At 38.7% G+C, this 16,477-nt stretch overlaps 1 protein-coding gene across 2 annotated transcripts; it reads left to right on the top strand.

Moving 5' to 3' along the window:
• The first annotated feature begins 2,932 nt into the window (after positions 1 to 2,932).
• serinc1.1 (serine incorporator 1, gene 1) lies at positions 2,933 to 14,821 on the top strand. 2 transcript variants are annotated; one of them, NM_001011399.1, is given in 10 exon segments: positions 2,933 to 3,094; positions 5,867 to 6,028; positions 6,470 to 6,663; positions 7,571 to 7,650; positions 8,119 to 8,256; positions 9,007 to 9,176; positions 9,869 to 9,959; positions 10,240 to 10,381; positions 12,657 to 12,884; positions 13,314 to 14,543. In NM_001011399.1, coding segments are annotated over 10 exon segments (1,383 nt in total). In that variant the 5' UTR covers positions 2,933 to 3,055; the 3' UTR covers positions 13,453 to 14,543.
• The last annotated feature ends 1,656 nt before the right edge of the window (positions 14,822 to 16,477 follow it).

Below are 16,477 nucleotides of genomic sequence, written 5' to 3'. Positions count from 1 at the left end.
GTAACTAACAGACACAAATGGGCAAATGTAAGTGCTGTAGGTCACAGTGGGTGACATTACAGTATAAGTGCCAGTTTCCAGATCAGGTGCTGGGTGAGTGCTCCAAAAGGTAGTCTTTAAGTTTAGTTTAAAAAGACTGAGGGAGGATTCTCTCCGGAGGAAATCAGGGAGGGCATTCCAAATGTAAGGGGCAGCAAGGGAGAAAGGTTTAAGGTGGGAAACAGCATTAATAGTTGGGGGCGCAACCAAACGGTTGCTCTGCGAGGAACGAAGGAGTCGGCTAGGAACGTACAGAGACACAAGGGAAGAGATGTAGTGAGGAGCAGAGGAATGGAGGGCTTTGAAGGTTAAGAGAAGGAGTTTGTAAACTTTTCTTTGTTTAATAGGAAGCCACGATAAGGACTTTAGCAGGGGAAGGGCCTGAACTCTCCTGGATGAGAGGAGGAGAATTCTGGCAGCAGTGTTTAATATAGACTGTAGGGGGGAAAGATGGGAGTTAGGGAGGCCGGTTAGCAGCAGGTTACAGTAGTCAAGTCGGAATAGGATGAGCGCGTGCATGAGCAGCCTAGCTGTTACAGTAGAAGGAAAGGGACGGATTTTGGCAATATTGCGTAAGAAAAAGTGACAGGTTTTGACAGTGGTGTTAGTATGGTCAGAGAAGGAGATACTGGAGTCAAAGATCACCCCCAAACAACGCATGGTATTGACAGGGTTGATGAGGGTGCCTTCAATAGAGATAGAAAAGGGGGGAGTAGGACCAGGCTTAGGCGGAAAGATCATTAGTTCAGTTTTTGTTAGGTTCAGTTTGAGGTGGCGTTGGTTCATCCAATTGGAGATAGCCAGGAGGCAGTTAGAGATTTGAGTCTCAGTTTCAACTGTTAATGAAGGGGTCGAAAAGTAAATTTGGGTATCATCAGCATACAAATGGTATTTAAAACCAAATGACCGGATAAGATCTCCCAAAGACAGCGTGTAAAGGGAGAATAACAACGGCCCAAGTACAGAGCCTTGGGGTACCCCCACATTAAGAGGAACTGGAGATGAGATTTTGTTAGCATAGGAGACAGTGAATGAACGGTTAGAGAGGTAGGAAGAGATCCAGGATGCAGCCTGACTACGGAGACCAATCGAATGCAGAATTTGCATTAGGAGGGAGTGGTCAACTTTATCAAACTCAGCCGATAGATCTAGGAGGATTAGTACGGAAAAGTGACCACTGGCTTTGGAAACCTGAATATCATTCGTAACTCTGCACAACGCTGTCTCAGTAGAGTGCGCAGGCCGAAAGCCAGATTGCATCGGGTCCAGTAAATTATGTGCATTAAGAAAGTTAGTTATACGGGAGAAGACAATGCGCTCTAAGATTTTGGAGGCAAGTGGTAAAAGCGAGACAGGATGGTAGTTAGAGAGACAGGACGGGTCCAGCGTGGCCTTTTTAAAGAAGAAGGAAAGGCTAAGTCACTTGGGGGTGCCAAAATGTTAGGCACCCCCAAGTGACTTAGATCGCTTACCTTCTACCCTGGGCTGGTGCCCCTGTATGGAGAAAACAGCACCAGCCCGGGGTAGCAGCGATCGCTTCCTCCTTCCTCTCTCGCTGCGCGCGCATGCGCAGTAGAGTGAAAAGCCGAACTTTAACAGAGAAGTCGGCTTTTTCACTCTACTGCGCATGCGCCGGACTCGGAGTCTAGGGGAAAGGAAGGCGGAAGGAGGAAGCGAATCGCCCCAGGTGCCCCGGGCTGGTGCGGATTCCCTAATAGGGGCACCAGCCCGGGGTACGAGGTAAGCGATTCAAGACACTTGGGGGTGCTTAACATTTTAGCACCCCCAAGTGACTTAGCCTTTCCTTCCCCTTTAAGGATGGGCTTGACACAGGCCTGTTTGAAAGAAGAGGGGAAACTTCCAGAAGAGAGAGAAGAGTTGAAGATATGAGTAAGAGCCGGAGTAAGCTCAGCAGCACAGTGTTTGAGAAGAAGAAGGCATGGGGTCTAGAGAGCAAGTGGTGAGCGGAGCCGACAAAAGAAGCCGGGAGACTTCAGAGCCAGTTACGGGACCAAATGAACTAAGACATGCAGAGGGGGGCTGAGGAAGGAGGAGCTGGTTAGTATTATTAGAGGGGGGAATTTGATTGCGGATGGACTTCACTTTGTTCAGGAAGAAATCAGCAAAGTCCTGGGGAGAGTGCATAAAGTCATTATTGCCACACCTCTCACAACTCTGATCTTGCCCATTCCCACACCTTGTTTCTCAACCCTTCTCCTTATAGATTGTAAGCTCTTTTGGGCAGGGCTCTCTTTACCTCTTGTATTGGTTATTGATTGCTTTATATGTTACTCTGTATGTCTAGTATAACTAAATGTTAATAATAATAATAATAATTGCTTTATTAAATTAATTGATTTATATGCATAAAAGAGTGTGGTTACTATTGAGTGCAGGCAGTATTACAGCCAAAATCCAGCTAAGATAAAAAATGTATTTGAAGCAGGGTTACATATAGCTGAAATTGTAAGTAGCATGACTGAGGCTATAGACACATAAATTACAACGTAGACAGTGAATAAAGAATACCTTAAGAACAACACTGTATGTTTGAAAAGTTGCAACATGGCAAGAGAATCTCAGAGCAGATAGTATAATATATTGCTTTTGCAGTGAGGAGGGAGCAGTGGAGGGGGGGGAGAGTGGGAGGAATAATAAGAATTGGTGGGACCTGTCAGCACAAAGTAAGAGGAGATCGTACAACTGTTACAAGCAGTGGGGGTGGTGCGATAAAGACTTCTTAGAAATACAGGTTTTGGTGGGGGGGGAGAGGGAGGGAGAGAGAGCAGATTTCCACACAGATGTCCTGAAACGGACACCGTAATCATTAGCCCAGCCCTAATTTCCTCCCCTTCACTCACTGTTGTGCATAGTCACATGATGTGTGACGCTTCTCTGCGATTGCTCCATAGAAGTGGAAGTGACGACTCCAGTTGTTTCTACCAAACCTGCTTTCTGTTTTGTAAACAAGCGAAAGAGAAAGCCTCCATTTTTATTATACAGCATCGAGAGCAACATGGGAGGCGTCTTAGGACTGTGCACTGCTGCTAGCTGGGTAATGAATGCTTGGAGCTTTGTGGGGTATAAGGGATATTTTCCAAGAGTATGTGGTCATGGCAGCTATATCTCGTCATCCATGAGAATATGGGTGGCGTTAACCTACAATTGCCTTAGTATTGCGTCTGTAGGGCTGGTGGAAACAGGCTTGATGTATTTGAGTTATGATACTTTGCTCCCTAATACAAGTAGGTTCGAACACAAAGTCATTGCCTTCATGCAGCACTGACACTGTCAGACGTATTACAGCCTGTTCTGATGAACCTCCAGTCATTGGCTCATTGTTCTTTCATTTGCTGCCCTTTAAAGAAGCACTTGAAGGGTATTTTTATTAATTTTATAAATTACACAGAATTTGATCATTTTTGTCTTTTGTGATAAAATTTGAAATATCAGTAAGCATTATGAAAGAGGTTTAGTGTTTGTTGGCACAGGCATGTAATACTGTTTTGGTGCAAAACTGGCAGACCTGTTTCTCCTTTCCTGTCTGTAATCTGTTTTAACTGATCACAAACTTTTGTATATTATACATAGACAATGTTAGTGTGTTAGTTGCTGTTACCAATTCCTATTGTCTCATCTGCTAAACATTTACCATTATTTCGATATCCTGTATGAAGTACTGCTGAATTTGAATAAGAAAAAATTTATTTGATTATTTAAAAGTGGACAATTTAGGCCAAATTCCTTATCGTGCCCGTTCACCCCCCTATAATGCATCCATTGGCAATAATAAAAGGCTAGAGCCCCATTTGAAGTGAGTTTTCATATATCAAGGATGTTTAACCTACAGCCAGCTCCATCTGAAAAATGCAACATCCAGCGCCCCTACATTTATGTAATTAAGGCTTAAGCTCACACAATCTTATATTGCATATAAAGTTATGGTTATGTTACCTTTACATTATGACAAGTTCTAAATTTCATACATTATTTTTGTAACATTTTGCCTTTGTCAGTGTTCCTGCTAAAAGTGCAACTGTCACCAAATATCTAACTGTCTGGTAGCTGCCAGGCTTCCATGAGGTTGCTGAATCATACAGCAGTCATGTGGTAGTAAAGACCGGATGTGCAGTTTGCTATCAATGGTGCTTTGCTGCATATCACAGAATTTTAATTTATTTAATCAGATGCTGCTGGTCTGCTAATTGAAAATGTACACTTATTATTTGTAAACTTCCCTCTGAAAAAGGTGCAAAAAGTTTTAGAAATCGTTTACAACTGCACCTGTAACAGCTCCAGTGGAGAGCCTATATTAATGCAATTCAGTAAGTCACTTGCAATTTGCACCTTTTTGTGTCAAAACACAGTTACATTTGGTACATCCGGTATGACACATGCAACTGTGGTGGAAGGTAGCGAATTGTGTAGGCTAAGGGGCTGATTTACTAAGATACAAATTCGAATCCGAATTGGAAAAATTCCGATTGGAAAATGAACATTTTGCGTCTTTTTCGTATTTTTTGCGTTTTTTTCGGCGCCTTTACGACTTTTCGGAAATTGTTGCGACTTTTTCGTTACCAATACGATTTTTCGCGAAAAAACGCAAGTTTTTCGTAGCCATTACGATTCGCTCGTATCTTGTCGCGACTTTTTCGTATTGACCGCTCGGAAGCGGCGGCCGAAACTTTTACACTTAGCATGATTTTGGAAGCCTCCCATAGGACTCAATGGCACCCTGCAGCTCCAACCTGGCCCAAGAAAAGTCACCATACTGAAGCTTGAATAAATCCGAACGCTACGAAAAAATCGCAACATTTTGCGCAACTTTCGGAATGGCTACGAAAAAGGCGCGACTTTTCGCGCAAGTTTTAACGCTACGAAAAAAATCGCCAGATTTTGCGCAACATTCGGATGGCAACGAAAAAGTCGCGATAATTTTCCGAAAAAATCGCCAAATACCGATCATTACGAAAAAAACGCAATCGGGCGCATTCGGCCGGTTCGTGAGTAAGTAAATGGGCCCCTTAGTGTAGATTTTAATGGATATGTAATAAAGACAGTTTTTAACTTTAATTTGTGCAAGTGTAATTAGTATTGAATTACCAATATTTGCCCCTATGGATTTTCTCTGCGCAAATGCATTTATATGATGTCCTTTTATTGTCAAAACATAATGTGTTCACTATTTATGCTTGCATGGAGAAATGTGTTTAACAGTTTAATTGTGTTGTAAGGCCACAATTTTATTGTTATGGTTACTTTTTACTCGTTATCTTTATATTCAGGCCTCTCCTATTCATATTCCAGTTACCCATTTACACTACTGCCTGGTTGCTAGGGTAAGGACTCTAGCAACTAGAAAAATTTGGTGAGAATAGCACTCTCTACATTAAACTAAAAGTTAATTTTTTTTTTATTTTTTCCTTGTTGGTTCAGGGGGAGGGATGGGGGACAAAGCTTCCCTGGCTGCTACTGCATGCCTGCAAGAAAGTGTGCTGGCTGTGCTTGTACAGGGAGGAGGGAGAGGGGGGGCAGCTGAACGGAAGATGTAAGGAGTTGGTAGAGATCTGCTGCCTAAGTCTTATTAAAAATTACATTTTGAATATGAAATTATTATATTATATAATATATACAGATGTTAAGGAAGGATATGTTTAATTTTAAATATTGTGTATACTGTGCAGAATTTATCTTTCAGTATAAAGTTATTTTTTGCTCATGTTGAAATAAGTATATAGTATAATCTTATGTATCATGTTTGTAGCTTTCTGTACAGAACAGTGCTCAGTACATCTACTTTATTGTCAAAGTAATTTTCTTTTTCCAGATACCATGCCTTTGTGGTAGTGCCCCATGCCTGCTATGCCGATGCTGCCCCAGTGGAAACAACTCCACAGTTACCCGTCTCATCTATGCCTTCTTCTTGCTTATTGGAGTGACAGTCGCATGTGTAATGCTGATACCAGGAATGGAGGAACAACTAAAGAAGGTTAAAGGAAATCTGAATTTCCTGGGAGTAAAAATTGCATTTCATTTTGATCAGTTGAATTTGTAAATGCTCGCCCCTTTTAACCTATAATGCCCAGTGGCACATCATGTTTTTCCCTTAATGTGCTGCTGTTTCACTAACATTTGGATGGTCTGTATATGTTATAGTAACCTAAGTGCTTTTTTCAAAAATATGCTTGGTTTATTGGTTGTCATTGAACTCTGGTTTAAGGTGGATAGGGTTCATCCCTGTGATGACTCCCATGTCAACTATACATTTTAGTTGTATGAATACAGATATGCTCAGAATTAATGAATGTGTTTTGTAGATATCCTATTTTTTCCTTTTTGAAGGCAATACAGAATGATCTTGCCTTTAGTGTAATAAATACATGTCACTTAGACTTTTGCATTGATTTGCTTACCTAGATTTCTGTTACAGATACCTGGCTTTTGTGATGGTGGGATGGGTTCTTCAATACCAGGAATTAGCGGCCACGTTAATTGTGATGTACTGGTTGGCTACAAGGCTGTGTACCGAGTTTGCTTTGGAATGGCCATGTTTTTTCTTCTCTTTTCCTTACTTATGATAAAAGTGAAGAGCAGCCAGGATCCCCGTGCTTCTGTCCATAATGGGTAAGAAATATTTGCATGGATGGCTGGCGATACATAGCAAATCACATTAGTGACTTTAGTAATAGCTAGCATTTGGCTGTATCAGAAAAAAACTAATATTTTAATTGTGAGTTCATACTTACAGCCAGTTAAATATCATCCCAACTTACAACCACGTGGAAGCTTGGCAATACTTTCTGCCGAATAATTCTGCTAAAATAAAAATACACAAAGAAAGAGGGGGGTTGTGGGGGCACTCCAAGACTAAATAACATATCTAAATACAATGGTAATGCAAGTGACCTGGCCAAATTAATCCCTTTTTGAGTTTTATATTTTAGCAGAGTTATTTTGCAGGAAGTATAGCCAAGCTTCCATCTGGTTGTAGCACCCCCATGCCTGTCCCATAATTGTGGTCATATGCCTTTAAAAATTGTTTTTGGTCTGAGCAGTCACTTTGTTTACAAGCTGTAAGTGGGGGAAGAAGGAGTAAGCCTGTGAAACCAATGTTTTGGTGTTGGCAACCTCCATATACATTCTAATGGCATGGGGGAGGTTCAAGCTCAGTGAGGCCAGTGCCTTGGTCATGAGACCATTATCCCAAGATATGGTACTACGCAGGGAGGTGCCAAAAAATTTGCCCTGAGGTACCACCATATGGGGTCTACCTTGACGTATGATGGCTTGTCAAATTAATGATCACAATTTCGTTATTGAAAATACATTACTTGGAAAGCAGGGGATCAGGGAATGTGCATTGATCAATCGCCTCTGTTTGTAGGTATTGTAGATTGTAGCTAATTTAGCCAGATCAGTTGCACTTCCATTGTACTTGTTCATTTTATTTAGCCTTGGAATGCTCCCACAACCCCACTTCTTTGTGTATTTGATATAAAGCTTTACAATAGTTATAATTCTGTTTTCTCAGATTCTGGTTTTTTAAGTTTGCGGCAGCAGTTGGAATCACTGTTGGAGCATTTTTTATTCCTGAGGGTCCCTTCACAACAGGTGAGATCCTGCCTTTTTCAATTCCTTCTGCTTTTCTAAGCTCAAACTTTTTCTTATTTAGTTATGTTTTTTATATTCATTTTGCTAGAAACCAGTTTTTTTACACTTTTTATACAAGGGTACAGGTATAATAAAAAACATTGGCAGTGTTATTATAACTGCATAATGTGCTAGCCAGGCATGGTGTAAGGGCCAACTAAAGTAGTGATTAACCTTTGCTTTACTTTCAAGGGCACCACCTAACAACCTACATTGGGGCCTCTGATAATTCGTGTTGTTTACGATTGACATTTGTGTCTGGTTTTGGCCTGTCTCACAAGATAAAACACTTGACTGCATGCATTATTCGTACATGAATACTAGGACTGTGTATTCACAGTGATACATTCACACTGCGGTTACAAAAACCTTATGTACATTTAAAGTAATTTTTTTAATTATGTATTTTGATTTCATTCTTTTACACAGTTTGGTTTTATGTGGGCATGGGTGGTGCTTTCTGCTTCATCCTCATCCAGTTGGTGTTGCTTATTGATTTTGCCCATTCTTGGAATGAATCCTGGGTTGAAAAAATGGAAGAAGGGAACTCAAGGTGCTGGTATGCAGGTATGTTGTATATTATGGTTTTTAGCAGTTTTATTACTCACCTCGGAGTGCTTAAACTACTCCCTTTTGGCTGGAACATTAGACAAATTGTTATTTAGTTCTCAGTTTACAGATGAATGCTAATGCACCAATAATTGCTGAACAATATAATAAAAGTCCTTTTCAAATTAAACATGAAACCCATACTCATTTTTTTATTAACGCATCCATACCCATTATAAAAGCATTTAAAAATCCCAGCTGTCAATCATATATTAAGAGGCGGGGCAGACAGTTACTTTCACTTTGAATTCAGAACTTCTTAGATGTTGCTGCACGCCTAACATTCCCCCTCCCTCCTCACCATCTAATTTTGTAACCAGTGCAAGGGCATGAGCATCAGGTCCCCCCCATACTGGCACAGAAACAAGATTTTGGCAAGATACAAAGCTTGCCTTAATAACAGTGTCCACAAAACGGCAACTGTCTCCTTGCTGCAATTGTGAGTTTCAAGGCTAAAGAAAATAAGATTAAAATATTTTTTATAGTGTAAGTGAAGGTTATTTTACTTGACAAACACAATAGAAAGGAAATAACTTGATTTTTACAGAATCACATGTAACGATGTAATGAGTGGAAAAAAAGTCATGTACATGGTACAAATGAATTCCTGGAAATTAAGAAAATGTATCCTAATATGGCAAAAATAAATACACATTGTATTGCATTGTTTAAACTGGTAACTTTTAACAAATTTTTCCTCCCTCACAGCGCTACTCTCAGCCACAGGAATGAATTATGTTCTGTCGCTGGTGGCTATAGTCCTTTTCTACGTTTATTATACCCATCCTGAAGGTTGTGCAGAAAACAAGGCTTTTATCAGTGTAAATATGCTGCTGTGCATTGGAGCTTCATTAATGTCTGTTTTGCCTAAAATCCAGGTATGCCAATTTTGCCTTTGTATGATAAATATAAGGAGAAAATATTTTACAGTAGCGGTTTGCACATCATCAGGGCTAAGCATGAAGTACTGATAAGGTAAAAATTCCATCCAGATTCTAATAATACCAGCTGATTAATGTTTATATAATTATCACCATGTGATACATAACCCTTAATAATTATACAGTAACAAATACAGTTGGTTTTAGTTTAAAAAGTTTAAATTAAATTTAAATTGCGTTATTATAGCATTTTATATCCTAGATATTTTTTTGGACCTGTCATCTGTGCAATCTCTATCTGTATGTTCTGCAAGTAATTTCTCTTTCACACCCAGACCGTTACAGGTGTGCGGTTTCTTATTTACATAGGAAAATACAGATATGGGTTTATTATCTGGGTCCATTATTAAGCAAGCTATTAAATGTTGTTCTGTTTAAGAAAACATTTTTTTATTCTTGCTGTAATAATAAAACAGTACTTTGTGGTAACTAAGCTAGCATTATTACAGTTGGAGGCACAAAAGTGGTGATCCAGAATGGAGATAAATATCAAACATGATTTCAGTCTTAGCTTGTGTGTGCACAAAAGTCAATTACTGCATGATAAATGACTAGTTCTAAGCCATACAGTTTATAGATTTCTTCATTCATTCAATCTTACTTGAGAAAATCTTTGTGTTGTTTCAAAGGAATCTCAGCCCAGATCTGGTTTACTGCAGTCATCAGTGATAACTGTATACACCATGTATCTAACTTGGTCAGCAATGACCAATGAACCAGGTATGTACAGAAGGCTGCAGAATCTTAATGCTAATTCTACGTATGGAATCATAAACAAAATGGTTGTGATGATTTTGTATTGGCACATTAATTTCTTTTTCTGAAAGTAAAAATTATAAGATAGCCAAAGAACACAATGTAACATCCACAATGCTAACATTATATTGCACCTAGCTCTTTTGAACATTTTTCTGCAGTTATTGATGTCTTAAATCAATGGTAGACCTAATTCTCCATTTCATAGCTGTGTTATGGACTCAGTTTTTCCTTTATCTTGCAGACAGAAAATGCAACCCCAGCTTGCTGAGTATAATTGGTTACAATTCCACAAGCACTCCAGGCCAGGTTAAGGTTGTGCAGTGGTGGGATGCTCAGGGAATTGTAGGACTTGTGCTGTTTTTGCTGTGTGTTCTTTATTCAAGGTAAGTGGTGGGTTTAACTTCAAATACATGGTAAAACATAATCGCCTAAATTGCACCAAAACAAAGGGGCCCATTTACTAACATTCATATTTTTTATTCGCTACGATTTGTTTTTTACACTAAAATCTTTTTATGTACAGTGGTGTGAAAAACTATTTGCCCCCTTCCTGGTTTCTTATTCTTTTGCATGTTTGTCACACAAAATGTTTCTGATCATCAAACACATTTAACTATTAGTCAAAGATAACACAAGTAAACACAAAATGCAGTTTTTAAATGAGGGTTTTTATTATTTAGGGAGAAAAAAAATCCAAACCTACATGGCCCTGTGTGAAAAAGTAATTGCCCCCTGAACCTAATAACTGGTTGGGCCACCCTTAGCAGCAATAACTGCAATCAAGTGTTTGCGATAACTTGCAACGAGTCTTTTACAGCGCTCTGGAGGAATTTTGGCCCACTCATCTTTGCAGAATTGTTGTAATTCAGCTTTATTTGAGGGTTTTCTAGCATGAACTGCCTTTTTAAGGTCATTCCACAACATCTCAATAGGATTCAGGTCAGGACATTGACTAGGCCACTCCAAAGTCTTCATTTTGTTTTTCTTCAGCCATTCAGAGGTGGATTTGCTGGTGTGTTTTGGGTCATTGTCCTGCTGCAGCACCCAAGATCGCTTCAGCTTGAGTTGACGAACAGATGGCCAGATATTCTCCTTCAGGATTTTTTGGTAGACAGTAGAATTCATGGTTCCATCTATCACAGCAAGCCTTCCAGGTCCTGAAGCAGCAAAACAACCCCAGACCATCACACTACCACCACCATATTTTACTGTTGGTATGATGTTCTTTTTCTGAAATGCTGTATTACTTTTACGCCAGATGTAACGGGACACGCACCTTCCAAAAAGTTCAACTTTTGTCTCGTCGGTCCACAAGGTATTTTCCCAAAAGTCTTGGCAATCATTGAGATGTTTTTCAGCAAAATTGAGATGAGCCTTAATGTTCTTTTTGCTTAAAAGTGGTTTGCGCCTGGAAATCTGCCATGCAGGCCGTTTTTGCCCAGTCTCTTTCTTATGGTGGAGTCGTGAACACTGACCTTAATTGAGGCAAGTGAGGCCTGCAGTTCTTTAGATGTTGTCCTGGGGTCTTTTGTGGCCTCTCGGATGAGTTGTCTCTGCGCTCTTGGGGTAATTTTGGTCGGCCGGCCACTCCTGGGAAGGTTCACCACTGTTCCATGTTTTTGCCATTTGTGGATAATGGCTCTCACTGTGGTTCGCTGGAGTCCCAAAGCTTTAGAAATGGCTTTATAACCTTTACCAGACTGATAGATCTCAATTACTTTTGTTCTCATTTGTTCCTGAATTTCTTTGGATCTTGGCATGATGTCTAGCTTTTGAGGTGCTTTTGGTCTACTTCTCTGTGTCAGGTAGCTCCTATTTAAGTGATTTCTTGATTGAAACAGGTGTGGCAGTAATCTGGTCTGGGGGTGACTACAGAAAAAAAACTCAGGTGTGATAAACCACAGTTAAGTTATTTTTTAAGAAGGGGGGCAATCACTTTTTCACACAGGGCCATGTAGATTTGGAGTTTTTTATCTCCCTTAATAACGTAAACCTTCATTTAAAAACTGCATTTTGTGTTCAATTATGTTATCTTTGACTAATAGTTAACGGTTTTTGATGAGCAGAAACATTTAAGTGTGACAAACATGCAAAAGAATAAGAAATCAGGAAGGGGGCAAATAGTTTTTCACACCACTGTATATAAAAAAATATATCCATTTTTTTTTTGCCATTTATGCATCAAAACCACAAAATGGGAGCTGTCCTGGGCAAATTCTAACAATCTTCATTTCATTTGTGATTTTAGAGGTTTTCTAACAAAAGTTGAAAATTTTAGGTTTTCATGTTCTTTTTGTATTGTTCTGCATTTTTATTTATCTTTTAATAAATTACAAGACATTCGTGGTTTTATTGGAAATGAGTTTGTGGTTTTAAAAAACTCTAAAACCACTAGAATATTAATAAATGTACCTCTACTTTTGTAAAATCATATGGAGGTAATTATATACATTTTTTTCACCTACGGTGAAAAGTAAAAAAACACATTTGGGCATATATTTTTTGGCTTTTGACATTTTACAGATGCGACTTTGTGTTATTCCCTGTTAATTACTTGAAGCATTGCTAGATTTTATACAGAATACATTTTTAAAATCTTGTTTAAAGATGAATTGTTATTCCATGTGTTTTATCATCTAATTTTCTGTGTGTCTCCAGCATTCGAACTTCCAACAACAGCCAAGTCAACAAACTCACTTTGACCAGTGATGAATCAACCCTGATAGAGGATGGTGGAAGAAGTGATGGTTCGATGGAGGATTCTGATAATGCACACCGAGCAGTGGATAATGAGAGGGATGGGGTTACTTACAGCTATTCCTTCTTCCACTTCATGCTTTTTCTTGCATCCCTTTATATCATGATGACGCTCACCAACTGGTACAGGTAAGTGTTTTATATGATTTATTTCCAGGATAGCAGTGCTGCTGTTTTTTTGTCATCTGGAAGAAAGCAGGTTTTATATATCTGTACCCTGTTACAAGATAAGGGTAGCAATTGACACATCTCAATAAACTACTTGGCAACAGCCATTCTTTCGTGTGTTTGCCTCATATTTTTGTGTTCCTATTGTTTTCTATTAGAACCCTTCTCATCATATTTGAGGGGAAATGCTATTAAGGCAGCATCTCCTCAGAGTTATTTGCACTATTTAGCAGGCACATGCTGTGAGAAGCAAATAACCTTTAGTTGGAATAACAACATGTTAACCTGCTTTAAAGCTATACATTTCTTTTTAATTCATTTTGGTTCAGTATTTCTTCCTGGGAGACAAATATAAGCAGTATTTTGTAATGCTATTTTTTCACCTCCTAGTCCTGACTCATCCTATGAAATGATGACCAGTAAATGGCCTTCTGTTTGGGTGAAGATCTCCTCCAGCTGGGTGTGTATCGTGCTGTATGTGTGGACACTGGTTGCCCCGCTGGTCCTTACCAACCGTGACTTTGATTAGTCTGATTTAAATCTGTGTGCAGTTTTATTCAGTGTAAATGTGCCTGGAACACCAGGCTATACAGTATTTGCCTTTTCTGCATGTTACATCTTAACATTTCTCCCAAAAGCATGTTATGGTATATGGACTGTGAGACTAGTTAATTAGAGCTGCACTTCATAAGCTTTATTTGAGATTATGTTGTAAGCAACCTAATTTATTATCATATGAGTAAACAGGAGATGATGTTACTTGGGTTTTATGCTTATAAACTGTTTTGTGGAAAGCAGTTTTATTATAAAATGCATTTTGCACATTAGTTAGCACAGGAAATTACTCATATTTGTTTGTGCTAGAGGTTAACTTTCCTTAATTTTTTTTTTCTAAATTAATCATTGATGTTATACTTTTTTTTTATTCCCTAATGCACAAATGAATTTCCTGTAACTTAAAGACTTTAATGCTTATGTCTAAGCAGCATGAAAACACAAATTTGACAGTCAATATGGTCAATGAAAATCTGAAACAAATCTGCTAACCCCCTCATAGCTGGAGCATGTAAACAGAGACTGTACTATAACTTTAAGGCCACTTTTCAACCAAATGGTTGGACAGACTGACTTACAGCTAACAAGTTAGATCAAAGTCTGCAGAGGCCGGTAATACCAGAAAGTGAAAGATTTTTGTCTAGCAGCAACTTTGTTTTCTCCTCTCTAAGGTTACCTTAGAGAGGAGAAAACAAAGTGGTCAAAGTGCCCCAAATGATATTTCATTTGGGGCACTTTGACTTTGACCACTGCTTCCATCAGGCAAAAAAACAAGTGATCAAATGCCCTTCTCAGCTTTCTTACCCTTCCTGTGAAAAATACTAGGATAGTCGGACCTCTGTTTCAAAACTTTTGTGAACATTTTTAAATTCTGTCTGTCGCCGCTACATGTGGTTCAGACACAGATTAGTGTGGAAAGCCATAATAGGGGCTTTTTGACTGCTGCTATTTTGCCCTTGTGATGTAAGTGTAAAGCTCTATTTTAACGTCAATGACAGTTACCATGACTAAACTGCAGCTTATGCATTTGAACTATATTTAAAAAAAAAAAAAAAAAAAAAAAAAAAATAGGCCGAACAGTTTGTACAACTACAAGGTAAAAGTCATTTCCCTTTTCGGTGTTACTGGTCCTTCTTGTGGCTTTTTTGAATTTATGCAACTCCAGCCATTTTGATTAGTTGTGTAATCATGCAGTTTAACCATTGTATTAAACTATTGTGAGGTAAATAGTTGTATTTTATTCTATTTAGTAACTTCATAACATATTAAAGTTAATGGAGCAAACTTGTTTCAACTGTGAACATGTCTGTTAAGGTGGTATCTTATTAAACATAATAACAAAACCTCTGCTTTTTGGATTTTGTATTGCCTAGTTTCTTTTTCACTTACCTAGCCAAGATTTAAATATCCTATTTCTTTATCCTTAGGAATATTTTTAACTTTGTTGCTAGAAAGCCAGCACTGAATGCTTCTAAAGGTAATGGATCACTTCTGGAGCATGAGTGAACCTATGTTATCTTTTCCTGCATTCCATTTCAGACTCTATTTGACTGTAGGACACACTGCAGCACTATTCCCTTTATGCTTTAGGCTAATGCCACATGTAGCGTATTCTCGGCAATCCAAAAACCGATGGCCGAGAATACGCCCCTACGCTTGCACCTAAAAGCATTGAATATGCACAGGTGCCGCCGAAAATGCAAAATCTAGCGTTTTTTTTTGGTGGATATCGGCTAAATGTGCCTGCACCAGAGCATATTCAATGCTTTCGGGTGCAGGCACAGGTAGGATTTTCAAGTGCAGGGGCGTATTAATGGCCTTGTATACATTTACTCCATAGCTGCTTTAAGTATTCTGTTTTAGTAAAGATTCCTAAAAATGCAAGTGTTCATCCTAGTTTCTCCAACCTCTTGCTGGCCTTTTAAACAACCAAAAAGTCACAAAGCTGTTTAGACAAAATGCACATTTCAAGGAGTTTTGGTTGCAAGTGAACCAAGCTCACAGTAGCATTGTCCAGTAGGGTTTGACACAGTTACAGAATTTGTGCTTAAAATGTTTTATACCTTGTTCACTAACACAACAAGCATCTCTAATCCCACCATCTATACACTGGCATTTAAAGGTGTGCAATAGGAGGGGGAGTGTGAGTAAAATCAAAGGGACATCACACTAAACTATACTTTCAAAAAAATATATAGTTTTAGTGGCTACCTAATCGGATGCTGCATCATGAGGTATCTGTTTGGTGTTTCATTGTGGAGGAACACACTAAATGCAATGCATTACAAAACACCTGTGCGTAAGAACCCTTAAAGGGGCTCTATATACATACAAACCTCTTTCAGCATAAGCAAGGTAACATGTTTTTGTTTTTTTTAAAAAAAAAAAAAATAGGCAGAATGTTAACACATTTCATAAATATTAAAAAGCATATTTTTGCTTTCAGAGATAATGATCTCTGTATAAACAACCCCCTACTTTTGTTCTGACTGTTTGGGCTTACTGATAGCAGATTATTCCCCTGCATAATGGGCTTCTGCCAATTTGCTACCTAGCAAGATGTGAGTAGCTACAGTTTTGTCCTGGCTATCACAAGAAATAAACATTAAACATTTTTTTTCAAACAATAAGTATATTCAGTTAACCATATGTTCATTGAATAGGACAAGAGTGTATATTGCCCCTTTAAAAAGAGAGCTTCACATTCTTTTTTTTACACCCAAGCCCAATTCAAGATTCTTTAGAGACTGAAGCTCTACCACCACAACAGACTTAACAGCACCAGAATTATCCTTCCACTTATAGCAGAAGAAACTTGGAGGTAAGGTAAACAAATGCACAAGTCAAAAAGGACAAATTCTATTTAAAAGGAAATGTTTAGATTTGATACAGTGTATGTGACCTTGTTGATTGTGAAACGCTCTTTAGTACGAACACATCTTAAAAACCCCAGCAAAAATGCAAGAAACAATGAAGAGGTTGTTCCTATAAAACAGTGA

The sequence above is a fragment of the Xenopus tropicalis genome, chromosome 5 (assembly GCF_000004195.4).
Source record: "Xenopus tropicalis strain Nigerian chromosome 5, UCB_Xtro_10.0, whole genome shotgun sequence".
NCBI classification, from domain to species: domain Eukaryota; kingdom Metazoa; phylum Chordata; class Amphibia; order Anura; family Pipidae; genus Xenopus; species Xenopus tropicalis.
This window is presented reverse-complemented; position numbering and strand designations above follow the sequence as displayed.

What these genes read in the sequence shown, in the direction of transcription:
- serinc1.1 (XM_018093869.2), top strand. Translation starts at nt 3,261, where the DNA reads ATGATACTTTGCTCCCTAATACAA. An exon ending in TGGAGGAACAACTAAAGAAG is followed by an intron (nt 6,029 to 6,469) that starts GTTAAAGGAAAT and finishes TTTCTGTTACAG; the next exon opens with ATACCTGGCTTTTGTGATGG. An exon ending in CTGTTTTGCCTAAAATCCAG is followed by an intron (nt 9,177 to 9,868) that starts GTATGCCAATTT and finishes GTTGTTTCAAAG; the next exon opens with GAATCTCAGCCCAGATCTGG.